This window comes from Poromitra crassiceps, assembly GCF_964638095.1.
Source record: "Poromitra crassiceps genome assembly, chromosome: 12".
NCBI lineage: Eukaryota > Metazoa > Chordata > Actinopteri > Beryciformes > Melamphaidae > Poromitra > Poromitra crassiceps.
Window position 1 is genome coordinate 24,645,886 of NC_139632.1, and position 27,406 is coordinate 24,673,291.

At 43.2% G+C, this 27,406-nt stretch overlaps 1 protein-coding gene across 2 annotated transcripts in view; it reads right to left on the reverse strand.

Moving 5' to 3' along the window:
* Nucleotides 1-27,185, reverse strand: part of ryk (receptor like tyrosine kinase) — a 49,897-nt gene extending 22,712 nt beyond the window's left edge. For both annotated transcript variants that reach the window (XM_083647613.1, XM_083647612.1), the window contains exons 1-7: nucleotides 26,583-27,185; nucleotides 5,405-5,526; nucleotides 5,208-5,307; nucleotides 4,262-4,393; nucleotides 3,477-3,542; nucleotides 1,202-1,343; nucleotides 301-401 (exon numbers count right to left, since the gene is read on the reverse strand). In XM_083647613.1, coding sequence (XP_083503739.1) covers nucleotides 301-401; nucleotides 1,202-1,343; nucleotides 3,477-3,542; nucleotides 4,262-4,393; nucleotides 5,208-5,307; nucleotides 5,405-5,526; nucleotides 26,583-26,793 — 874 coding nt within the window. In that variant the 5' untranslated portion in view covers nucleotides 26,794-27,185. The remainder of the gene's footprint in view (nucleotides 1-300; nucleotides 402-1,201; nucleotides 1,344-3,476; nucleotides 3,543-4,261; nucleotides 4,394-5,207; nucleotides 5,308-5,404; nucleotides 5,527-26,582) is intronic.
* Nucleotides 27,186-27,406: the final 221 nt, after the last annotated feature.

Below are 27,406 nucleotides of genomic sequence, written 5' to 3' on the forward strand. Positions count from 1 at the left end.
TTAGGATTAACAACCAACACCTGCATCCAAAAACAAAAGGCTTACTGCTAGCTAACATGACTTGGTGTCGCCCACAAAATGAAATCAGGGGAAGGCTATAATTAAAAGGTCAAAATTTCAAACCTTAACTAGTATAAAACCATAACAGGCCATAACTGCTACACCGCCAGACCGATGTGAATGAAACTTGAAGGGGGTGATGCATCTTGTTACCGATTGGCCCAAGAGGAGCCTGCATCATTCGTAGGGGACAACATGTTTACTTGTGTTATGCTGTGGCTAGGGAATCAAATCTCTTACTGGTGACAGGGGCTGCATTGTTGGGAGTGTCAGCCCTCAGGTACTGCGTGGTCTGGGTGGACGGCTGAGACAGGCCCTGGGAGCTTCCACTGTCACTCACACTGAAAGACAGAAGGCAACAACATAGTTATTCATGAGGCACCTGCCCTCCACGCCAACTTCACAATCTGCACACTTGAAAACAACCTTTAAAGCAACTCTGACCTACATGCTGATCAGAGGTCAGGTGACTCAGTACTTCTAGTTCTAGGGTCTGAAGGGGAAAATCCCATTACACCTCTTCTTGTTCAGACTAACAGAATGCTTTTGTTTAACACATGGGTCCCGCCGTGGGCAATGTGATCAAATCTAGCCAATTCAGCAAAATATCATTAAAGCAACTCAATTAAGCTCAAATATCACATTAAGACAGATTCCTCCCATGGCAGTGGACGCAACTGTGTAAGGGACACTGTGCTTCTATGACTTGATTTACCAGTGGACATGATGGCTGACCTGATATCTCTCTGTATCAATAGCAGCACAAGTTACAGGATGTGCTTATATCTGGATCTGATAACTCAACGAACGCAGCTGCCTACAGCCACCTGGAATGGAGATTATAAGAACTTAATAACAGGAAAGCTACAGTGCAGGTTTCAACTTGATATAATCCTCTCTGTGGAGATGAACTATTTATCATGTTCTTTGAACAGTAATATCTCGCGGCAAATATTAACATAACTTTCACATAACTTTCACCGACACAAGACTGGAGATCCACTGTGTTGTGTGTGCTGGTTTTCATCTCTTTGTTTCAATGCAAGTGTACTTGGCTTAGCTGATATATAAACAATGGCTGGAGTCTCTTTCCTCTCTGCTCCGGAACTGTAAAACAGTTATAGGAGATAACATGACAAACCTGTCCTCTATCTCCACTCTCTTCATGCTGTGCAGGTGGAGGATGGCCAGGATGATGGCCACAAGGAAGATGACAATGCAGCAAACGCTCACACTGATGTAGAAAACCTGGGTGGAGGTGGTGGGGGCGGTCACACCGTCCACTGTTGAAAACAGGTCATGGGTTAAAGGCCACACCGGGAAGGCTATTCTATGAAAATGGGGCATTAGGTGAACATCAAGGCAGAACGTCACAGCACACAAAATACCATCATCATTACTGAAGGCTTCAATAGTTTTTGCCAATGTAGGAGAGGCGGGGGAAATGTGTATTAAGGCAATGGAAGAAAGAGCATGAATGAGAGAGGGGGAGGGATGAGGGGGAGGGAGAGAGAGAGAGAGAGAGAGAGAGTGAGAGTGCACACCAAGTGTCCACTCAGGGTAAATGGAGGCCTGGAATAGCAAAGGCTCTGCCCAGGATCCAGTGTCTGTAGAGCTTTCCTCACCATCTCTCTAAAAGCCTCTGAGGGCCCCAGGTTCCTCGGGCTTGCTTATCCAAGCAGAAGGAGGCAAGCTGCTAATGGTGCTTTGTTGCTGAGGCAGTGGGCTCACAAAGAGTCCGAATAAAGGCCAGTCTGAGTCAGAGTGGAAGAGACCAACCACTCCAGAGGGGGAAGGGGCTGACAGAGCGGGAGAGTGCACCCCTCTATTTGGGCTCTGAATCATACACCTTAATTATGGCAAGTTTAGCCAATGTGAGCTGCAGTGCGCCTATTTCCATCCCACCTCAAGCAGCCATTTTGTGTCGAAAATGCAGGAAGTAACACAATATAAAAATCAAGGCCCCGTGCACTGACAGAAATTGTATAGAATTTATGTCAGTGCAGGGGGCCTTGATTTTTATATGGTGTTACTTCCTGCATTTTTGACACAAAATGGCTGCTTGAGGTGGAATGTGAAATAGGCGCATACAATGAAGCTCTCAGTACTAATTCAGCCTCCGTCTGACTCTTATCTTGCAGAGGCCCACTGTGACATATGATGCATGGAGCTGGTAGAGGGACCTCTGTGACATATGATGCATGTAGCTGGTAGAGAGGGACCTCTGTGACATATGATGCATGTAGCTGGTAGAGAGGGACCTCTGTGACATATGATGCATGGAGCTGGTAGAGGGACCTCTGTGACATATGATGCATGTAGCTGGTAGAGAGGGACCTCTGTGACATATGATGCATGGAGCTGGTAGAGAGGGACCACTGTGACATATGATGCATGGAGCAGGTAGAGAGGGACCTCTGTGATATATGATGCATGGAGCTGGTAGAGAGGGACCTCTGTGACATATGATGCATGGAGCTGGTAGAGAGGGACCTCTGTGACATATGATGCATGGAGCTGGTAGAGGGACCTCTGTGACATATGATGCATGGAGCTGGTAGAGGGACCACTGTGACATATGATGCATGGAGCTGGTAGAGAGGGACCACTGTGACATATGATGCATGGAGCTGGTAGAGAGGGACCACTGTGACATATGATGCATGGAGCTGGTAGAGAGGGACCACTGTGACATATGATGCATGGAGCTGGTAGAGAGGGACCACTGTGACTTATGATGCATGGAGCAGATAGAGAGGGACCTCTGTGACATATGATGCATGGAGCTGGTAGAGAGGGACCACTGTGACATATGATGCATGGAGCAGGTAGAGAGGGACCACTGTGACATATGATGCATGGAGCTGGTAGAGAGGGACCTCTGTGACATATGATGCATGGAGCTGGTAGAGAAGGACCACTGTGACATATGATGCATGGAGCTGGTAGAGAGGGACCACTGTGACATATGATGCATGGAGCTGGTAGAGGGACCACTGTGACATATGATGCATGGAGCTGGTAGAGAGGGACCACTGTGACATATGATGCATGGAGCTGGTAGAGAGGGACCACTGTGACATATGATGCATGGAGCTGGTAGAGAGGGACCACTGTGACATATGATGCATGGAGCTGGTAGAGAGGGACCACTGTGACATATGATGCATGGAGCTGGTAGAGAGGGACCACTGTGACATATGATGCATGGAGCTGGTAGAGAGGGACCTCTGTGACATATGATGCATGGAGCTGGTAGAGAGGGACCACTGTGACATATGATGCATGGAGCTGGTAGAGGGACCACTGTGACATATGATGCATGGAGCTGGTAGAGGGACCACTGTGACATATGATGCATGGAGCTGGTAGAGAGGGACAAAGGTAGAGCAGGATGTGGAGTTAGCAATACTTACTTTCAGGCCTTGTAAGAGTGATGTTGTTGGAAAGTGAGGGGATCTTTTGTGGGTCAGGATCTATTCCTGTTCACAGAGGAAGGGGTGGAGAAAATGACATGAGCTCACAATATTCAGCATTGCAATGAATGCCGAAAGGAAAGAGACAAATAAAGCCGATGCTTTCTACTGGTTTCTTAAGTCAAATACTCTGGATATAGAGGTGGTGTTAAAGACGGAGATGGCCATATTGTGTGACACTTTCATTGGCTGCAATTGTGAGAAAGTGCAAGTATGCAGACATCATTGTTTGTCCTATGCTACCAGATTGTGCAACATGGGTACAATCCGAGAATGGTGCTTAGCAGAAATGGTCGCTCACTCAGCGTGCGTTTTGAGCACCATCGTGGCATACACAAACACCATTCTTCTATGGCTGCTAATTTGACTCATGTGCTCAGAATAAGCTGGGCATAAATTTGTTTCCACGGGCCATATGACAAGGAGCCTCTTGGCCACATGTAATTATCTTCAGTGGGTTTGAAAATAGACCAGAACTGAAGACAAACACTGGTACATTTCCCAGTGTGACTCTCGAAAGCAGGACGACATGCCAAGTATCTGATGCACAGCGCTGACATTTAACAGCAATAGAGCCCACATTCCCCACACACTTGCACAAACATTCGACGCAGAATATATGTTGGAAAGAGAACAAAAACGGTCTTCATCCAACGACTCAATATGAGAAGCTGCACTACTTCCTTGGCGCTAATTTAGGACCCTGCCTTTGTTTAAAAACGTACTTTTGTAGCACATTTTCCTCCTCTTGAAGTTGAGCACTGTGAAGTTGTTGGCGTGGATGGTCAGGTTGAGCTGCACTGTCAGAACCGCCTCCCCATCCACTTTGCCTGAACAGAAGAGGTCCACCCTAAAGACTGGAGACACACGCACACAAACCTCAATTAGCATTCAGCAATTAGCATAACCTCTGATCAGAATCTATGCCAAAGATACATGTGAGAAATGAAGGACAGCATTTCATTTTTCAGGCTTCATACAGACCTGCAGATGCTAAATAGCTATACTCATGAGAATTTTCACAATGATGAATGCAACCATATCAACACTGTGAAACGAGGCGTGCATTGTCATGACTTCACACTAGTAAATTAGGTTGGAAACTTGAACTGAAATGCTCTGGCACACCTGAAGACTCCTGCGACAGGTGCACAACAAAAAATAATCCAACTAAGGTTATTGAACAAGAAGTTCTGCACACTGCCCATTTACTTACTACATGTCAGTCCTCAGACCTTATACCTGATGAAGGTCTGAGTGAAGACCGAAACATTCTAACTCCAAGTGAGTGGCGGGTTGAAAACTCGGTTGAAAAGGTTCCACACATTTCCTAATATTTGTCAATGATTCGATATTATAGCCAAATACAAGAAAACCCCCAGATTTATTTCTTCAGGGAACAGTTTTGAATAGTCTTCCTGGAGCATGCGAAGCTACATGATGCAGTACTACTAGAGAGGATAATGTTTCATCACCAACTGTTAACATCGTGCAAAAGTTTTCAAACAGTTTCCAAAACCTGAGCATATTTGGCTGGTACTGAAAACCCTGGAAGTGTGGATACAATTGTTTCAATTAAACTGACAGTGAAAACATTTTCAAAATTCTAGAAAACAAGCATGTAGGAGCCCCAAGAGGATGTAACAAGCAAGAGATAGGTGGTTGACCAACCAGAGCTAACATGGGGCACCTCCCCCTGAGTCGAGATGTTGCTCTGTGGCTGGTTCATGGCAGCAGTGTTCTCCACATGGAAGCCTAGCCGGTAGTCAACCTATGGATGGACAAAGCCGTTAACATACACACATGGGCTGGGGGTTGTGGTGTGTGAAGGTGACTCATGATCGGTAATGGCAGATGCTGATCCCTACCTTGGTCTTGGAATACCAGGTGAAGTGCAGGCTGTTGGTCTCACTGGGCACAGGCAGGGTGAAGGAGAGCGCATATTGATTCACTACATCGTCCCGCACATAATACAATTCTGCATCCAGGCCTGTGTGGGAAAAGAGAATATAAAATTACACCTGATGAGAAAATGTAATAATTATAATAAACATTATGCAAGTCAAAAGGAAGAGTCAAAACGTTGAAAGCCTTCAGTTTGCAACAAATGATATAATCTAGAATTATCTAGAAGCTGACCTACACACACGTTAAAAACAAAACACACAACACACAACACACACACACACACACACACACCCACACACACAGAGTAAGCCATATGGAGGAGGTAAAATATCCACTCAAAATGCCAGCTTTGATTTTGGAGGTTCCCTCTCAATGACAGACATGGACCAACTACATCTGTTAGCACTTGTGGGCTCTAGTGCCCAACTGAAACACATCAAAACACTCAAGTGAGACAACCTACAAAATATGACTAGAATTTCCTATCCAGGAAGACATTTGGGCAGGGAAAGGTAGTGGAATGCTCTACATAAAAAGTCTTGATCCTTTGGAATTAATTAGCATACAACATCGAGAGAAGCAATCCAACCATTATATCCTCGGTTAACGTATAGCTTAGGAAATCCCTTAGTAGTACATGAAACGTAGACGGGTAGATGGGTTGGCCCTGTACTCGTGTTTTGCTTGATCATGTGCTGTAAGAAAGTGAAACTTTTTCATTGGACTCTCACTGAAGCTGCATCAAAAAAGTCATATGGGTCTAATGTGTGGTTGTTAACACAGGCAGTGAAATCCCCAACCTGTCCTGGGGCGGTGCTATCAGTCGTAGAAAGCCCCCGTCTGGCGGCGTGGGGCCTGTCTAGCAGAGGATCTAGTTAAAAGAGATGGGAAGAATGTGCCCAGACTCCCCCAATACCCCAGGGCTCAGAGCTCCAGCTCAGACCTTTCTCACATTGGCTCAATTAGAAACATTCAGACATTTGTCAACTGGAGATACTCAAAAAAGGGGGGGGGGGGGGCATTAAATAGACCAGTGTCTAACAAAGCCCAAAGAATAAGATCTGCTTGATGATGCTTTTACACAGATCAACGACTTGCCTCTTGCTGATTTTCACTGGCCAGCTGGCTAAAATGAAAATGAAACTAAAACATAAATATATACCATGTCCATATACATACTATAAAAGTAATTAATTACTAGCAGCAAATTACAGAAAAGTAATCAAACAACATTAACATCAATTAAATAATTAATACATTTATTATAAAGCAAGGAAAGTTTATTTATTGTATTCACCTTATGTAGCCCCGCCTACTTGACCCAGTTGTGTTGTGACTTCCTGTTCAAAACACCGTCTGTTTTACCTGGTCACTAGTACTGTACTGTCACAGGAAGTGTAAACACAATAGGAGGTAACTGGCTGACCTCTGTGTTGGAACATACGGTGAATAATGTAAGTATTAATTGGCCCTTGTTGCACTTAAAAGTATTAACTGTTAGATGAACTGTCAATGAGTTTCCTGAGCTTTTTATAGACGGTTTTCACGGAATTGTCAGTCCTGCTCTGATGTTATGTTCTCGGAGATGTCCTATCCACCTTATTTCGAGCTGCCATGATGCCTATGGGTGCTTCTTCCGGTGTAATCCTCCCAGCCTTGTTGCTGATAGCTTGACACCCGTCTGTAAGCAAATCACTAATCAGCTCCAGCTTGGCAACAATCTCGTCGATAAATATCCCTTTAAGAGCGCAATGCATCATGGGTAATCACCTACTGTGGCTAATGTTAGCAGCTAGCTAGCTATGGCAGTAAAACGCCACTGAATGACCAAATTGATATAACTTTTAACAATTTTGAGTAACACTGTTTCCATATGGATCACCAGCGTTAGTTTGTTTATAACATGGCTATATTTATCACGTTCTCTATCTATCTAACTCTGATACACTGAAAATACTGGGAGGCGGGCCATAGCGTCTCTGTCGATGATTTGATTTGACAGTTCTGGGCACTGGCGTTGGCGTTGGCCAATCCTGGCGTGTTCCACACCCAAATCGATTGTGTTCTGGCGCAAAGCGAGTGGCTTCCAGGACGAACAGGCTCTCTGAGGCTCGTGCGCGCCAGTAACGTTATTTTAGAGCAGTGCAGCAAATACAATATTCCTGGAACGCGAGTTTAACGAAACAGTTACATGTCCTCTGCATTCTACATCAAATAAAGACATTACTGTTTGTTTTATTTGGTATGTTACATACTTATTGGGCAAGTTATGTTAGTTTATGGGCTAGGAATTCAGCCATCTTGCATGCAAAGTTTTCAAATCAAGTAGAATACCGTTTTAGGAAATGGCAAGCTGCAACAATCAAGTCACTTATACCAAACCTTGTACTCATAATTATTTTTTACAGCGGGGCAATCAAAAATAAGGTGGATACTAGTAAACAACAATGCAACAGGAAGTAAATGGTAAAATGGTAAATGGCCTGCATTTATATAGCGCTTTTATCCAAAGCGGTACATTCACCCATTCACACACCGATGGCGGCAGGTTACCACGCCATGGCATTGGTGCTGGCACACCAACGGGAGCAATTTGGGGTTCAGTGTCTTGCCCAAGCACACTTCGACATGCAGACTTGGAGGAGCCGGGAATCGAACCACCGACCTCTTTTATCCAAAGCGATTAGTGGACGACCCGCTCTACCTCCTGAGCTACAGCCGCCCCTGTGAGCTGGGGTTCAATTTAGACGTTTTTGTTGTCAAGCAGGTAAAAACCGTCTATAAATGCTAACCAACAGCAGCAGGAAAGAAGGGCTTTTTGTTCATTTTCTTGTTGGCATTTACAGTAAAAGTTATATCTACTTGCAAATTGTGATCAAATGTGAAAATATGTGACGGGGCCCTACTTGATGCACAGGCCTTTGATCAAACACACAGGCACTTAACAGGCACACACACAGCCTCAGATTAGTGCGGCAATAATTGCCTTCCTCATGCTCAACTCTGTGTGCCTCCCTTGTCTCTACATGTGGCCACACCGCTTTGATACTCATTAAAACTATGCAGCCAGGCAAGGGGGCCGAAGCAAGGAGTGGACGTCACCTCACTCAAGTTTGTCCCTCCCTGGATCCCTTAGCCAAACATGCCCAGCTGCAACATCTTCAAAACAGAGCCAATCAACCTGCACAGCTTAAAACCATCAACTCTCAGACTGAAGATAGGGGAGGTGCTGAGATCAAGGATGTTGAGCCATACGCTGCAACTTCACCACTCAGTCACACCATCTACTCTCTAGAAGGCAGAACAGGGATGTAGCACAAGGACAAGGGACGTCTTCGTCAACAGAATTCTTGGTTGTCTAGCTGTCACAACATGTAAGGAGCCTCAGCACATACATCATCATGCTAGTTGGCATTAAGGATGCAACAGTCACATTGTAAATTGCTCATCAGTGATTGGCTGATCACCTATTCCAACGACTCAACTGCATTATAGGTTGAAATTGATAATTTATGATCACGTGCTATTTGACAGTAATTTAATACAGGCTTCTTTCTTTTCTTTTCTTTTTACTTAATTGACTTCTGTCTACGTCCAGATTACATTCCCCCCAATCATTTTTGCAGTGCTTGCTGTATGTATATTAATTAATATTTGCATGCTTTTGTCGATTTTTAAATACAAACTTTAAGGTGTCAGACCTAGCTTGAAATCAACTGTTAACACAGGCTAACAAGAACACTCTAAATATACAAAGATACCTATGTGACAAAGCTTACAACGAAACATATTATTTTGAGGGCTTTTTTCCTGGCAGAGACTTCAATTTCTCCCTGTGGCTGTCAGCTGTAACAGCAAGCAGAGCATAATGTAATTCCTGCACTGATAAGAAAACATTCATCTCGGGGGCCACTCACACACAATGAAAAAAGAACAATTAAACTGAAAATGTGACAAAGGCAAATGAAAGCTTCATGTTTACAGTGATGGATTATAGCTCGGGCAATTTCCAAGTTTTGTGGAAGTTGTTTTTCGTACAGCATTCAGCAAATGGCTACTTCAAGTAGGAAAGCCCTAATATATCCAATTACCGTACACTGACTAGTGTAAAGGAGCAGGGCAACCCAGATGATTGGCACAAACCTAACACGCACACACACACACACACACACACACACACACACACACACACACACACACACACACACACACACGTTGATGAAGCTGTGTGCTCTAAGAGACACTGGACATGTCCTTGGCCGTCTTGAGTACATGTCTTCACCTAAACATCCAGCGTCAGATTGTTTAAACATTCCTTTCCTGAAGACATCCATCAGGCCAAGAGAAGGGCCAAGTCCCACCCACATGTCTCCTAAAACCATCCAACAACAACAACAACAACAACAACAGCATTATTCTTTAAGTAGCCTTGCTATTTTGTTTAAATTCCAGAATTGTTGGAAATAAGCAGGCTCAATCCTCAGCATCATACATGACAGCTGCCTAAACTTCTGTTTATGTTCATGATGACGGGAACTGACATCACACTGGTTACAGAGTTTTCCCTGGCTTTTTGGAGGGCTTAGGTGCTGTGTCGCTGGGCGACTGAGGGGTAGAAAGAAATGTTTACTTTTTTCAATAAAAAAAAGAATATGCATTTCTCATCATTTTGGATCATTATTATTGCCATATCTGCGTACAAACATTTGGAAAAGCCAGAGCAGATAGTAAATAAACAAGAACCAAAAAGCTTAAAGACAAACTTGCTAAAGTAGTCCACTGGGGACCAACAGTGATTTTACATTAATCTGACATACAGTAGGTGGTGCTGAAAATTAGGGGTGGGGGAAAAAATCGATTCACCTAAGTATCGCGATTTTTAATGTCACGATTTTTTGGATCTATCTTTTATTCCAGAATCGATAATCGCAAATTAAAAAAAAAAAAAAAAAATTTGGGTGCTTGCAGTCAGGCCACTCACTGAACAGCAGGCTAGGCGCCGCCTACTGGTTTACTAGTGGTTTTATTACTTTATTAGTTAGTCTGAAGTAATAATTACACTTCAGGGTTAAAGTGGGTGCATCTCATTGTAAAATTGGACTTCAAACGGCCCAAATCTGGCTTCAAACGGCCCAAATTTCACGCGCGTTGGCCCATATCGGCCTGGCCTGCTTGGTATCTAATGCCCGGCCTGAATTATGATCCCAGTCCGCCCCTGTTTTTAACTATATCGCCCAGCCCTACTCATGATATATAATATACAGTCTCTAGTGTATGATTCAACTTTTCCCATGTTCTAATCTAGTGTAAAAAAGCAAACAAACTGAAAAAAATAAATAAAAAAATAAACAAAAATCGCAATAAATCGTAATATCGAATCGCAATAATCGTAGAATCGCAATACTTAAGAATCGCAATATAAATCGAATCGGCACCCAAGAATCGTGATAGTATCGAATCGGGAGATAAGTGAATCGCCACAGCCCTACTGAAAATGTGTTGGGTGCTGCGCCTAAGCCTTATAATGGCAGGGAAACCCTGTAGTAACAAAACAACTAGCTGGTCACATTAGCCCTGTGGTTTACCACAGCTTTTGAAATCCACTCGCCAAGTGGCTGCCAGTTGCGTCAATACCATACTACAGGATGTTGTGTAGTACAGCCAAGGGGGGAAGGGGACTCTTTAATAACTTTATCATTTCATGGTTCAACTGCTTCTACTATATTAAGATCAAGACAAGAAAGTTAAGGGGGGAAAATGACTCAAATATGTGAATTCCAGCATGATAATAACTTCAGTCCCGCTCACTATAAAGACCCAGCTCCTATGGGTGAGACCTAGCAGACCTCCACCTCTCCTTGTGAGAGGAGACCCAGTGAGACAAACTATGCTGTGGCAGAGCTAAATAGGAGATCGTGATGGGGGACATAATAAAAACTAATGGGCAGCATTACAAAATGCTAACTGTTGTGAAAGGAGTCGAGTCATCAGTAAGAGTTTTAAGCAAAGCAGCCTCTAAGGAATATAGGGCACAACACATATTCTGCTTTTATTACCCAACAAAACAACATACATCATTCACTGACCACACCCTCATTTTCTGAGCCGGGCCAGAGTCAAACTGGTGTGGTAACCTTCCAGTCATTACGGCAATTTTTATCATTTTTTGCTAAATTGGATCAGCTGCATTCCATCAGGTAACTTCCATGTAGAATTGACTGAAAACTGCCACCGCATATGTTGATACAAAAATATAGAGCAACTGGATCTGGAATAATAGACTTAACTATAAACTTTAGCGTAACATTTTGTGGCCCACAGAGTATAAAGGTAACATGCAGGGCTCTCCTGCGAGCTGTGGATCACATTGCAGACTTTGAAGGAGAACAAAAGGTGGCAGTGGCCAGGTGGCAGGGTGCAGGACAGGTAGAACAAAGACCCTCTTGTCCCAAAGCCTCCATCCCTGAGCGCCCAGGAGATAAACACTCCCCCCCAGCCTCTCACTGAGGAGATACTGCCCACATTAACCAAGAGAGGAGAAAATAAGGGCCCGCGCGAAACTCTATCAACTGGAAACTCCAAACAAATCCACCGGCATGAATACAGCAGGAGAGGGGGCTAATGTAGTGAGGATCTCATGGGCTTAGGTTTCAGGGACACTGGGAGAGCACAAAACTGAAGAGACGCCTGCTTTTTGTCCGTGACTGAAGCAGATGAAGTAGCCCAATGCTAAAATGTGCATGGATGGATGGATGAACGGTTTACAAATCTGTTAGTATACGTCCTTCAGCCAGCAGATTAGTTTTCCAGCCAGCCTACAAACAATTATAAGACAGTGTGGAACAATGTATCACTGCTACAATAAGGTTAATCATGATCACCAGGACTACCATTAGAACATGATGCCAACAAACATATTATACACATAATATATATTGGGAATCTATTAGTTTGTCAGAGAATACAATGTATATATATATCCATGATTTGCAGTGTATCTACAAAAGCCTTCAAGCCCTAGATACAATGTATATATATATCCATGATTTGCAGTGTATCTACAAAAGCCTTCAAGCCCTAGATCGCTTCTGCATTTTCCTGAAGTTCAAACTGATTCAATTGAGATTTCTTTGGTCACTCTTGCCATACAGCAGAAATATATGAAGTACTGTGCTGACATGTTGTGCTTCCCCTATCGCAGCCAAGCCATCTTACTTTCTGAAGGCACTCTGTATAGAAGAGAAGAGCAGGGGTGACCCCGAATAGTCATCGATGATGATTCATTCTAATGAGCCCTATTCAACTGTCAATCTCTAGGGATGGCCATGAGTACTCGGGTACCCAAAAACATGATTTGACGATCAGTCGATAATAGACAAGACTTGACCGTCAGATTCAACTATGTAAATTCTTAGTCGGGGACGCCCATAGAGAAGAGCTGTGCCCATGTAAACAAATGTTACAAATAAATACACGCCAGTCTTATTCCTGGGTCAGTTGCATTGGGTGCACTGCATGCATACTGGAAGAGCTGTACGATAATTCAATATTATCGTTTATCGAATTGTGATGATATGAAGAGGGTGGCTGTAGCTCAGGAGGAGGTAGAGCGGGTCGTCCACTAATCGCTTTGGATAAAAGGGGTCGGTGGTTAGATTCCCGGCTCCTCCAGTCTGCATGCCGAAGTGTCCTTGGGCAAGACACTGAACCCCAAATTGCTCCCGTTGGTGTGCCAGCACCCTGCGTGGTAACCTGCCGCCATCGGTGTGTGAATGGGTGAATGTACCTACTGACTGTAAAGCGCTTTGGATAAAAGCGCTATATAAATGCAGGCCATTTACCATTTACCATGAAGATATATTAATATCGTCGTGACACATGATGATGACAAGCTTGTAAAGATTGAGACTTCTGCCCTAGCAGCCACACACACCTTTCTTTGCAGGTGGTCATATGAGCAGGCCCAAAGCAAATGAGAGATTTGGCCAAGCCAAGCTGTAGTTGACAGGGGTTGAGTTGGCATATCCTTATATACTGTATATGTATATGGTCCTAACAGAAAACCACTTTCACATGTGACTTGATGTCCAGGTCACCAATGCAGCACAAAGAGGATGGGCATCAAAGAGTAAACAGGACAAGAAAAGGACAAACATAATTTAGGCAAAAGACTATCATGATGTGGGATGTCCTCTGAAAAGCTTAACCAAAAATCCTTACCAAAGATGCCATTTCAGCTGGCTGTAACAGCAATGTTGGTGCAAAAACAGCTTAAATGCATTCCACGACTAGGAGAAAAACACACATATAGTACGTCACCATCTTTGAGGTTTTCCTTCACATACTTCAAAGAAGCCATACATCAATTTGTTTCACTCTTTTATTCCATAAAGTGCCCCAAGGGGCAGAAAAGGATGTAGGGAAGGAAAGGAATCCGAACGAGACTGTCTGCCTCTATCCTATTATGGGCCTCATTGGTGCTTACTTGCTGCCGTATGGGGCACCTTAGTTTACTCAACAAATAGAAAACAGTTTAGTGAACAAATGATTAGTGTTTGTGGCAGCAGGGTGATTTCATCTTGAGGCGACTACAGGGCCATTTAAGTGGCCTCACACAGCACCCTTTTCATCTAAATTTGGACTGTGTTTTACATCATGGGCAGCTTTGTGAATGCAGTACAGTTATGTGAATAGAGCAACTTGCAACAAGTTTGAATGGTCTATATGTATGCATAAGGTCAAATGTTTCCAATAGTTTAGGAATTCCTCAAATTATTATACTATGCTATCCTTTATATAAAAGGGAGCAAGTGGGCAATATCTGTTTCAATCCCCCCCCCCCCCACTGATGATGTCACAATGTCTATTACATAATCAGTGATGTCATCAGTTACATCACTATTGACAAAAATCATCTTATGACATCATTGAAGATGCCATAAGCACTGATGATATCATAGGCATTGTGACATCATCAGTGATGTAGTAATAGGCATTGTGATGTCATCAGTGATGCGAAGTTGAGCAATTGTGCGCTGTGAGAGGGAAGAGAGTTGTGGAGGAGTGGGGGAATTTTTTGGAACCAGACGATGGCTTCCGCCCCTGGGCTGAAATTAGGGATGTCACCGTGTACACAGATATTAAATATTTTTTTGCGTGTCCTTTTAAATAAAGGTTTGACAATGATTTTACTGTGTTCTGGCCTCACAATCATTCATTCCTCATCAAAAATAAACTGTGCGTGTGTCCGCTAGGCGTATGTATTCCTGTCAGTTGGGCGCTGGCAGTGCACTGGGGAGTGGTGGTCCCAGTGGACAGTGTGCGGGGAAGGAGATTGAAAATAGCCAGAAAGCCATTAGAAGAAGAAGAAGAAGAAGAAGAAGCAGCAGCCGCAATTGTGCACTGTGCATGCCAAATTTAGTACTGTGTGTATGGCAATAGAGCAGGCAAGGCCACGCAGCAGGCGAGCTGCGGGCGAGGCCGCTCAAAATCTAGAGACATTTGCTGAAACGGGCATAAAGGAAGACAAAAGTGGGGATACAAAAATGCTTTCTATGAATTGTGCATTAGCCTACGCTACTTCTACTATTCTCTTGTCAACACATGATATGATTTGGACTCACTTTAGAGGCTCTTATGGAACATGTGCACACATGTTTCATACTTTCATATTTTCAATGGGTGTCATCTTCCAAAAGACCTCTTGATCCTAAGGAGTTTGAGTCTTTCTGTCAATAAAGCTGCCATATGATACACTGTGCTACATCACAGCAAGTCTGATGTGTCTTTCAGAGAAGAATACACAGCTTCTGCTGACATTTCAACAGAGGACCAAGAATGATCAACTGAAGATTGGGGCTACTGTACAGGAAAACAAAAAATGATATCTGATTCTAACAGAAGGGTAGCAGACTATAAATGGTTTTGCTGCTGGACAGGATCCCCTGGCCTGTCGGTGGACAAAAGACCTGTGAGGGGGGGCTCCCCCATTCAACTGCAGGATCCTTGGAGAGAGTAAGACCTGTGAGGGGGGGGGGGCTCCCCCATTCAACTGCAGGATCCTTGGAGAGAGTGCCATGAAGGGAATAAATACTGCTGCCAATCACTGATCACTGGCTCTTTTTCACAGCCCCTGACTGCTTTTCAGCTATTTGGAGGAGGTGGAAAGGGTGAATAGCTGAAATGCACTGGGCTACATTGATGATTTTACACTCCACATATATATATATATATATATATATATATATATATATATATATATATATATATATATATATATATATATATATATATATATATATAATTGCCATAACCATTAGGGTTTTACAAGACAAAGATGCTGTTGTACATGTAGGCCTATTCAATTGCAGGTTTGACCAATTCAAGTCCTCTATTATTCAATCTGTGAAACAAAAAGGGAATGCTCTCCTTTTACCTCAGGGCTTAACTTTACCAGCCACATGATCCAGCAGCCAGCAGCAGCACCAAATGAAATTTACTGGCCAAGAGAGGAGGAAACTACAATGCTTGTTCTGTAGACTGTCATGAATCATAATGCAAATTAGCTGCATATGTGGGAAGAAAGACAGTTTAAAACAAGGGCTAGTTTATAGGAACAGTTTTAAACCAGACATAAAAAAAAATCAATCAATCAATCAAAATAGTACACTACTTTCTAGTGGTGATGAGAGGTTTCTACTTTTTGGCATACAAAAGAAAATGTTGTTTGACAGTTACCTTCTTCTGATCACTCTTAGCTTTTCAAATTTCAATGTTGACATCAGCATAAAAAATTAAGAAATATCAAAAAGTAAATATCAGGATCTGTTATCAGTGCTTTCCACAAGCAAATTGTGGAAAGCACTGTAGCCATGCAGCCAAAGAGATGAAGTAGCCAGCTAAGGGAGCTTACAAGAACAGACTACAGTACAACTGGAATAGGAAGATAAATACAATTCATAGTAAAATGGAGGCAGGTATATCAAATTAGACAAAGCAAAAAGGAAAAAGATTGCTTTTTTCTTTGTGGAAGCAACAATCTCCTTGAGTAAAAAAACAAAAAAGATGAATCAATCCCCCAAAAAATGATAGGCAATTTGCGAGCAAGGCAGATTTAATTTTTCGAATGAACTGTCAATATCATACATTTTATGGTAATAACTTGCTTACTTATTTATGAAAAACTGGTTATTAGTATTTTGTGCCTGCTAGGCCAGTGACAACGTCAAACTCTCACCTACTGGCTTGACTGATGGAAGTAGAAAAAAAACTCAATATTAAACCCTGCCTCATCACATCACATACATCTACTTGCATGAATCTTCTCTCAACATAAATAAATGTGAAATAAATCTCAAACGTCAATGCACAGATTAAAATAGCGGTGTGCACGTTAGCTATAATAGCAGGTGGAGTGATGAAACCCATGGCAGTTTCTGAGTAGATCTGCCAATAAGCTGAACATGGCCTAATCCTCCATTCAGACAAGGAGACACGTTTTTGGAGAGAACTCAAAAGTGATTTGAATGAGAGAGCCTTAATCTGTCAAAGCAAAGTTAATTTTGGTTGGGCAGCTATAGCATTCACTCAACTGGAAAAGGCCAATATTTGCACTACTATAGTAAGCAGCAAGACGAGTGACACATGAGAGTACCATGCAGGAGGAGAAAACAGACGTTCTCAGTGCTTACTTTCCCACCAAGAAAAACCCCTCAGAGCAAACAGTTTGGGATCTACTCCACTGATGACTCTTCCATGGAAAACTAGGCTCAAACAGCCCATTATTATAGGAAACAGCAAATATGCGTAGAGTGTACAACAGAACCCTTATTTTTACTTCATTCCTCATCTTGTGAATGATCACATGGATGCTAAGAATGTCAGCAAATGGGGAGACTGAGCAAGCCAGTAAAACCAATGTCACAGTTTGGGCCTTAAGCCCCAAACGCACAGGGAGCGTCAGACGGTAGCGTTTTTAAGTCCACTCATTGTTTTAAACGGGCGAACCCGACACCAAGAGCGTTCTGACACGTGTCAAACTGCCTCGACACCCGTACTCCAGACCTGTTTTGATTTTGACGCGTCAAATGAGGTTCCAGCAGCGACCAAAGCGCTCTGAGCTGCCCCCCCCCCTCTCTCTGCCCACTTTCATCCCCGTCTGTCTTGCTATGCTCCTCAAACAAATCTCACGGCAGTTTAAATACAGCAAGCAATAAGCATGTTAATACGCTACACTATATCTGATCAAAGTGAGAATAACGCATCGGCTAGCAGCGCTGCCTTTTTTTCTCCCCCTCTGCATGGCAGACAGGTAGGATGATCCAACAGCCTCTGAATGACAGGGGCTCAAAACTACGGTATAACAACTTTTTTTCATCATTGTGCCTGCCTATATAAATTAGTGGCCTTTCCCACCAAATACTGATGGTTCTGTCATTCTTTGGTGTACACATTTCAGATCTGATGCTTGCAGTGCGCTATAGGGGCAGAAATGGACAAGTTTCGCTCCCTGTGCGTTTCAGGCTTTAGGCCGTCTCAATCCGCCTTCTCTGAAGCCTTCTCTGAAGCCTTCTCTGGTCTTATGAGCAGAGGGATGCAGTGTCTGTCTGTCTGTCTGTCTGAAGCCTCCTCTGGTCTTATGAGCAGAGAGGGATGCAGTGTCTGTCTGTCTGTCTGTCTGTCTGTCTGTCTGTCTGTCTGTCTGTCTGAAGCCTCCTCTGCTCTTATGAGCAGAGAGGGATGCAGTGTCTGTCTGTCTGTCTGTCTGAAGCCTCCTCTGCTCTTATGAGCAGAGAGGGATGCAGTGTCTGTCTGTCTGTCTGTCTGAAGCCTTCTCTGCTCTTATGAGCAGAGAGGGATGCAGTGTCTGTCTGTCTGTCTGTCTGTCTGAAGCCTTCTCTGCTCTTATGAGCAGAGAGGGATGCAGTGTCTGTCTGTCTGTCTGTCTGAAGCCTTCTCTGCTCTTATGAGCAGAGAGGGATGCAGTGTCTGTCTGTCTGTCTGTCTGTCTGAAGCCTTCTCTGCTCTTATGAGCAGAGAGGGATGCAGTGTCTGTCTGTCTGTCTGTCTGAAGCCTTCTCTGCTCTTATGAGCAGAGAGGGATGCAGTGTCTGTCTGTCTGTCTGAAGCCTTCTCTGCTCTTATGAGCAGAGGGATGCAGTGTCTGTCTGTCTGTCTGAAGCCTTCTCTGCTCTTATGAGCAGAGGGATGCAGTGTCTGTCTGTCTGTCTGTCTGTCTGTCTGTCTGTCTGTCTGAAGCCTTCTCTGCTCTTATGAGCAGAGGGATGCAGTGTCTGTCTCTCTGGCCATTAAGCAAGCAACCATTTTCACAACAAAAGTGCAGGACAAAACATGGCGCTTTTGGAGTCATAAAACCTTACAGAAAACAATAACATATTCTCATTCATCTGTCGCTCAGGAACACAAACTGCCTCCAAGCCACTGTCAACGTCTGCTATAAAATCACAGGCCTCTTAAGTAGGATCATCTCCACTTTACCACAACCAGCAAACTGCTAAAACGCCAATGCTATGATGGATGACTGGACCTGCAGAATAAACACGTATATTTTGAACTGCTGACACTGGACCAGCATCCACGCTGACCCTCATGTCAAACCAATCGAAGGAAGGCCAGCCATTGGCTCTAAGGCCATTATGCTACTTAACCAGGGTTTAAACCCCCCAAGCCCATCTTGACATCTTTTACAAACTGAAAGTTAAACGTCATGTGAATAATATATCGTCTGTCATATCTAGGTTTTAGAAGAGCACGCAAAGCGTGTTAGCTGCATGCGCGAGGCGAGCACGCGGGGGACGCGTGATATTTCTAGTTCTTATTATAGTTCTGATACTCGTTGGAGCACACAATCACTGGCCATTAAGTCAGACCTCGCTCAAAGAGTTGGCATGCAGCCTCTCCTCTTTCTCCTGAGCGTTTTCATACTAGTCCACTTCCATGGCTGATTAACTCCCCTCGGGTGTGCTTCTGTACTCAGGTGTCTTCCACTAGCTAATGAATGGAGCTCTCCATGGTGCTGAACCGGTGTTGACGCATTTTGGCTACTAGTAATAATTAGCTATTTTTCCCAATTTAGTCGGTCCTAATTACCTAATTCAAAAATCCAGCTCTGTTAGGTCACCCGCAGGGGTGCTCTTTACACTTCCTGAAAGATTCAGCACGATCGCACGTAAAATGGCATACAGTAGCTGTGGCCAGAGACACTTTCTGCTCGCTCACACACAGAGACTTTACATTCTTATAATAGGATGACCTTCACCTTCATAGACCTTTATTGTCCTCCAAAAATATTAAATCTGTAAGTGAATAGAATTTAATTCTGACACCAATCCCAAATTAGAAATATCAACTGTTAAATAATACAGTATCATACTGTTTAATGATCTTACAACAAAACTGAACATATATATCACACTGTACACTGTGTGTGAATGACAGTGAGGTTGTGACGTGGAGATATATATATGGTGGAGGTGAATGTGCCGTTTGGTCCAAACAGGAGCAGTTTCCTTATAGCTGAAGCTCATAGCAGCTTAACAATAGAGGACGAACTTCTGTCTGCCACATTTGCCATGTTGCTGTACACTTGAGTTACAAGGAAACCCCACAACACAGCAAACCAGGAGAGCAAAATCATTCCTGCACAAGTTAAAAACACAATATGCATTTTGTAGTATTTGAAAAGAGGGCAGGGAATAATAGTGGGAAACATATTTCCATCCAGTCAGTCTGGTAGACACTGTCTGGAACCGGTTGCTCACTTGCGGGTCCCGCCAGGGCTCCCAATCCTCGTTATATTGCAACAACAACCTACCACGTTTTGTAGAAAGGAGCGGATGCAAGGATTTTAATGTTGCTTTTAAATGCCTTACTGCAGTAATTGGTCCTTGGGGTTGAATGCGGCTAAAGGAATTGAATTTGAGTTGGCAGCTGCAGCACGAGTCTACATTTGGCGTCTTGAGACAGTAGACATGGGAACTGGGGATGGCTGAAATTCAGGTGGAGAGGTAGCTGAGAGGTTAAAGGTCAGCAAAAGATTTATGAGACAGGCATCTCACTACCCATTAGTCACATGCAAAAACAATCAGGGATGCTTGTTTTCCACCAAATACACTGCGTGCGTACCCCCATTCCACCTCAGCCATGTCATCTTCCTGGACAGTCCCATCGCCCTGGGAGTCATGTGGTTTGGTAAAGATATCAAAATGAAATGGACCCTCAGAGGAAAGTCTATCTACAGATTCTCAGAGCTTCAAAAGCAAAGAGACCACAGTAAATTTGACTGTATTATTATCAGTATTATAGGGTTGGGTGATCAACATTTTCTCATATCACAATATTGTCATTGTGTAAATTACGTCATATTATTGGGATGTACAATTGAATCAGGTTATTGTGAAAATAAGACGGGGATATTACATTCCTTTTTTGTAAACAGGAAGTACCATGTGTTCGAGCATGTGTGCATACAGGATTGGTAGCAGGGCACTGGGACTCTTGAAAGTACCCAATCAGGACAGTCTGAGTATTAATGACTGACTGAAATCAATGCAAGGAAAATATAATAATCAAAGGCTTTCCAAAATTATGTCAAATCAAATTTCAAGTTCAACACTCAAGTCACTGAAATTATATACACTAGCGGTCAAGTTGTAGAACACCTCCATTTTCCAGTTGTTGAAATTTAAGCAGCGCAATATTTTCCAAATAATGCTTCAGCGCAATCAGCGGGTGTAATAACAGCCTGTTCTAGAACTGGACGATACGGTTCAAATCAATATCACGATAATGATGATTTTTCTCTATCAATATATATCATAAGTCGACATGGTTCATGTATCCAAAATTGTGTTAAATAATCAAATGAATGTTCATCTCATTGAACCAAATGGTAATGTTAAGTGTGATGTCAAACAAAACAGAAATATTCAAATAATATTCCTAGTCAACCACACTTCATTTGATCAGTTTTTAAGTAACATTCACTTCTCCTCATCAATTTAGACATCATAAAGGTGTGTCATGATTTTAAAATATCTTCATATCATCACGATAAAAGGAGGCTCCACTATAGACTCAGCCCTCAGTCTTAATCCGTTTCACTCCTGTAAGACTGAGAATATTACTATTTAAATCTTTGCATAACGTTAGGTGGCGCTGTTGGAAGCCTTGCATCGGAGAACCAATCATGAGTGTTGTGGGCGGGCCTGCTTTCTGGGGGCAGTGACGCTCATGCAGAACCGGTGTCTCGCAAAACATCGCCGCGTTTGCGGAGAAACATATTAATCACTTAGAAACAAACATAACCTGTTAATAGGACGTGTTTCATCCGGCCCCGGCGGCTAGAGGTCTTTTCCCCAGCGATAAGCCAGACTCCCGAGGCTAACGTTACAGAGCCTGCTGATGACTCACAGTAGCAAGCGGACCACTTCCGGGTAGGAAACATTATTGTAAAATAAACAACAGGTATAAACTCTCTTTGCAGCACATCGGTGTCTTGCTCTATATTGGAACTATGAAACATTGCATTGCCGCTACCAAATAAAATTCTAATAATAAATGTAGGCGTGTCTGCTGCCGGCCGTTTGGTGGCGTAGCTCACCAAACGTCTGGGAGCCGAGACTAGCTCCACTATAACTATAAGAATGTAAAAGCCAATGTAAAAACAAGCACACAAACACTGGTCTATATGAATCTGCACATTGCCATTGTGAAGTTGATGCCAGAGTTGCCATCATTGCATTATAGACGTTTCTGTCCACAGTCCACATCATTTCAGCTCCACATACTTTGTTGTAAAAATGAGGCGATGTCTCCATTCAGCCAGAGGGGTTTCATGCAAAGCTCAAGAGAGGCCGTCGCCTGCCAGTAGTGCCACACAAGAGAAGATGAGAACTATCATTATAGACGGCTAGAGAAGGGCAACCACAAGGGACAAAGTGGGCCTAAGGTCTAACACCAGTCAGATTACACAGAGGTGGGAGTGTTCTCTATGTGCCCATTTAGGCTACAGGATCAAATGCTCAAGCCAATACATACAAAATCAGCTATTCTTATTCCAGCTGAATCTACAGCGACCCACCCTAGGTCTAACCTATTTCAGCAATTGGCCGCCAATCGTAAATCTTTCCATACAATTTCCAGTCTGTGACTTGTTAATTGAGGACCGCATGAAGAATTCACAATCTGACCTTTTTACAAGGTGAATCTTTTAACTAACTCCACTTAACTTCAGCAAGTCTTTGGATTTAAAATTCAGGCAGAGGTAATACTTCAGCAAGTTCTTCTACTACTTATTCTATCCAAACCCGTTTCTGCCAATGTAAAAGCTCTCCAGAACTGGGTATAGCCTAGATTGAATCAGCATTGTGTTATATTTATTGTCACTAGAGTAGCAAAAGGGTGATGAATGTACTGCACGTGAAAATGTGCAGTAACTTCTAACTAATATTAGAAATATTGTGTTTGCATTTGCAAGTAGGCTATATAAAAGAGCTTTCATTTATTTGTCCCTGAAAACCGAGTCAGAGGAAGCCGACTGCAGCATCCGGGCCACAGACCATATCATGCCTAGATGGGCTCCAGAACATTGTAGAGAAAAAACAGGAGAAGAAGGGGGTGGGGGGGAGGACATAAACTAGGTGGTGAGGTTCTGTGTAGCTCAAAATACTCCTAGAAAAGCGATGGCAGATTAAGATCTGTTAAAGGAATTACAGAGTTCAGGAGACTCCAGAGAGAAGGGGAGGAAATGTCTGAGCGGGATAGAGGGGAAAGCACAATGTCTATTGAAGGCAGGATTTGTGAGACAGCTCAGCTGATCGACTCTTCCTCTCACAGCAGAGCACTATCTTCGACGAGCATCAAGTGACACTCAGACTATCAAATTGTACATTATACATTGTTGCTCACTGACCCCATTTCTAAAGGTCTGAGTACTTAAGATGTGTGAAGCTCCTCCTAGCAAAGACTGGGTGCAAAATGGACCCATCCACCTGTTTACAAATTTGAAAGCATTAATTATAGTTCAGTATTCTAGAGAGCACAATGGGGGAGTAAGAGTTCCTATATCGCTGCAATAAACGTGCATATCACTCTTCTCATAACCAAGTGTTCCAGCATCAAAGGCCCAAAGCAAAACAACAACAAACAAAGCAGCATCTCTGTCCTTTAGCTGCCACTCAGTGCTGAATTATTCAGCATACAACATAACGGGGCCACCAAGACAACTTGAAAAGAACAATAGAAAAGAACCTGGACACACTGGAAAACAAATGTGACATTTGAATGATGCTAGACAAGAAGAGGGACAATTGCCTAAAGGTTAGAGAAGTGAGCTTCTGACCAGAAGGTTGTCGCTTCAATCCCCGGGACCTGCAGGATCAATCTGGGTGGGGAAGGTGAAAAAGCAGCCACTGAGGTGCCTTTGAGCAAGGCCCTTAACCCCGACTGCTCTAGTGGAGGTGCTCAGTGGCCAGCAGATCAGACTGTGGTTGTACTGGTCTGCTTCCATGTGTGAATGTGTGTGAAGTTGTGAACAGGGCGCTCCTGAAAAAGAGAGCATTGCTCTCAACGGGACTCCCCCTGTATAAAAACAAACAAGCAAACAAACAAACAAAAAACGCTGTGTGTCCTAATGAATCAAATCTGATGCTGCTACAAAGTCCAAGTGAATGTATCTTCAGCAGCACCTTATTTAATGTGAGAAGCTGTCTCAGCCATGAGCTCCCTCTCTTCAGCCAGATACAGTAGCACTTCTACCCCTTCATTAGGCTGTGCAGTGGCACTCACGCCGTTAATGACTAGTTTCAAACTGCATCGCCTACACACATCTTAAGCAAGCACTATATTATATAATATATAACAACTTATAACCAATGGTTCTTCCTTTGCACCAGTAGAAGGGCTATTAGCCTATTTAAAAACAGATCGCAGTCACAAATAGCATGCCAACCTCAGCCCAGTTTTAAGAAAAGCACAAATCTGTCTGTTTTGCAGGTCCAGATGGACCATCAAGTGGTGGCTTGATTTTCTGATCTGAGATCCAGTATTGGATTTGAGAGCATGCAGCCAACTGGCAAACGCATATAGCTTATGACCTGTTATGGTTTGCAAAATGGTCCATTTCCATGTGTTGCCTGGCCTAGGACGGGTTAGGGTTATGGCTTGTAATGACTAAATTTACCCGATCCTTCCACTGTCTCCCACACCATCCTGACAGTATATCTCTGCTACCTTCTAGGTCTTGAGTCTCTTCATTTTAAAAGTTTCCTTCTGAAAGAAATCTATTTGAGGTAACTAAAACAGGCCCATTCCATACTATGTTTTAATTTACAGACCACCAGGCACAGGCGGGTGCCAAAATAGGGGAACACTAACATAGAATTTCTCATAAGTGGCCATGGCCAATTAGGTTCAGTTCTGGAGAATGAAACGACTAATCAATTTCATATTCACACAAAACCATCCAGGCACCACACACCCTGCAGAGGGAGGCAGAAGAATCATCCTGAACGACACCACCCCCAAAAAGTTTAAAAAACATCATCATAGATTGAAGGTGATCACTCAAAATGTCAATATTAGCATTTACCTTACTCTTGCTGTTGAGTGCAGTGTACTAAAATTATACTTGGAATAAGCACCCCATCTGATCACTTCATGATACTGTGTATCCTTCATTTTCTCAATTGTTTCCTTTGTTTGGGCACTGACATATCATTATCAATGGCCAGAAAATGCCATGCATCTGAGCAGCAGCGTGTAAAGGGTTGGATAGCCTACTGTGGGCTGCAAACTGATGAGGTCTCAGCAGCCATTGAAACAATCACATCATTAATGAATTAAAAAAAAAGAGTTATGAGACTAAAAGTGATTAAAAGAGCCTAACTGATAAGTCAATCAAACTGACTAAAGGCGGTGATAGCCTAGTTTATAATAAGCTTGATGACAGATGTTGGAAATGTCATAACTCCGTTTATCAAATGACACAAAAATTGTGTGTTTAGGGTGCATTTCCTTTTCATTTTAATCAGCATGACCAGCATAATCACCTTCATCCTTCACTCAAGGGGAGAAATGACTTCTAGGAAGATAGGTCAACAATCAACAAGGTACACAAGTCATCAGCCAATGACTAGAATGTCAAGAACATGAAAATAATATGTAGCGATATTGCAATGCCTTCTAAATAATAACTAGGTATGAATCCAAATGATCATCTTAAGATGTTGCAAAACACCATTTCAGATGCATTTCCCCCCACCAGCATACCAATGTTATGCACTGTTCCTTCAACCATACCAGATACTTTTAGTGCACTGTCCTTTGGATGGCTCAATTTATTTATATATCAAATTCAGTATGGGGCTCAAGGTACAGTACTAAGATGCATGTGTGAAGATGTACTTGTCAAGACTGATGCTGACAAGGTATGCTGTATTTTTTCCACACACAAACCGGTCACTGTCCACATTTCATATGCTCCTCATGAAGCTACAAGTGTATTGCTTTCATTTCACTTCTTTTTCAGGCTACCATGGGCTCACCACACACTAAACACAAGAACCCATACATATCTGGGCTATAGCCAAGTCATTCATTGTCTTTGATAAATGGGTTATTTTTTTTTAAATCGGTAGTAGTGCTCACTGCTCAGTCTGTGGGTCAATACCCATCACATGAGATCATGCAAAAACTATTTACTGAATGTAATAAGCCTGTTTTATACCGATGTGGTATGCTCCTGCACTGCAGTTTTCTGCCCCCATTCAGTTGCCTCAAGAATTATTCAAGTGAATTTGCCTGAAAAGTCAGAATACAGATGACCACCTGTGTCTGTGATCCTAAACAAAAACATTAAATGACACAAGATGGTCACTGACTAGCTGTGTTGAACAGAAAAGCCTCCTCATTATAGGCCTATCAGTAACTGCATGCATTTTAAGAAAATAAAGGCAAAGTATACGTTTGAGCACAGTTCAATGTCGTTTTAGAAAGCAACATGTCACGTTAGTTGATGTGCATTTGGGCACAAGTAAACAACTACCGACAGAGCAGTGATCACAAAGTGAAAAGTGAATTGGCCTTCTTCAACGCAGGCCACACTGAAGTTGTCCTTACCCAAGAGCTTCTTCACTTCCTCCACACTCATGTAGATGTTGACACTGGGGCGATTGTTATTGTTGACGCCCGGAGCGCTGCTTGGGTTGGCGAGGCAGCCAGCCCCTTCCAGCAGCAGGAGGAAAAAGAAGCCCCCGAGCCTCCACAGCACCGAGTGCGGCCAACCTCGGCACTCAGACGGGCTGCCAGAGCAGTGAGTCAACCCCAACATAGCAGTTGTCTTCTGGCTCGCAGTTGTTCTCCTTGGTCCCCGATCACCGATTTATTTCTCATCCGTATCTGAAGTTAATCCCCGAAGGCGACATTACTATCTATTTAACGCTGAACCGCAGTTTTTGTTGGGGGGTTGACTCCTTTCCCACTCCGGGGTTTGTCCCTTCTTGCTAGCTCGACAGCTAGCCAAAGCAGGCTAACTTTAGTCAGGTTGCGCTAATCGTCCGCGTTCAAACTGTCGTTCAATGTTGGAATGTTTGGGATATTTACGACGTGTTCCAAGCACGTAAAACAAACACCTGATGTCGCCACACTACTGCAGTTTAATTCGTGCAGGCGAAACACAGCAAGAAGAGCAAAAAAAGTGTCCAAAAGTAGCAAGCTAACACCTCCAGCTTTCTCCCTCCATGGTCCTTCCCGTTGCTTTTTCTATCCCAGTTTTCGTTTCGAAGAAGGGGGGCACGAGGGGCGCGCACTGCTCTGACTCTGACGACAGAATTGGAATGCTGCTTTAGGTGCTGTCGGAAATATTTTTTTATTGGTTGAATTAACCACGCAAAAAGAGAACAAGAATTTTTGTTTTACATTTAATGACGTTTAAGTTGGCGAAA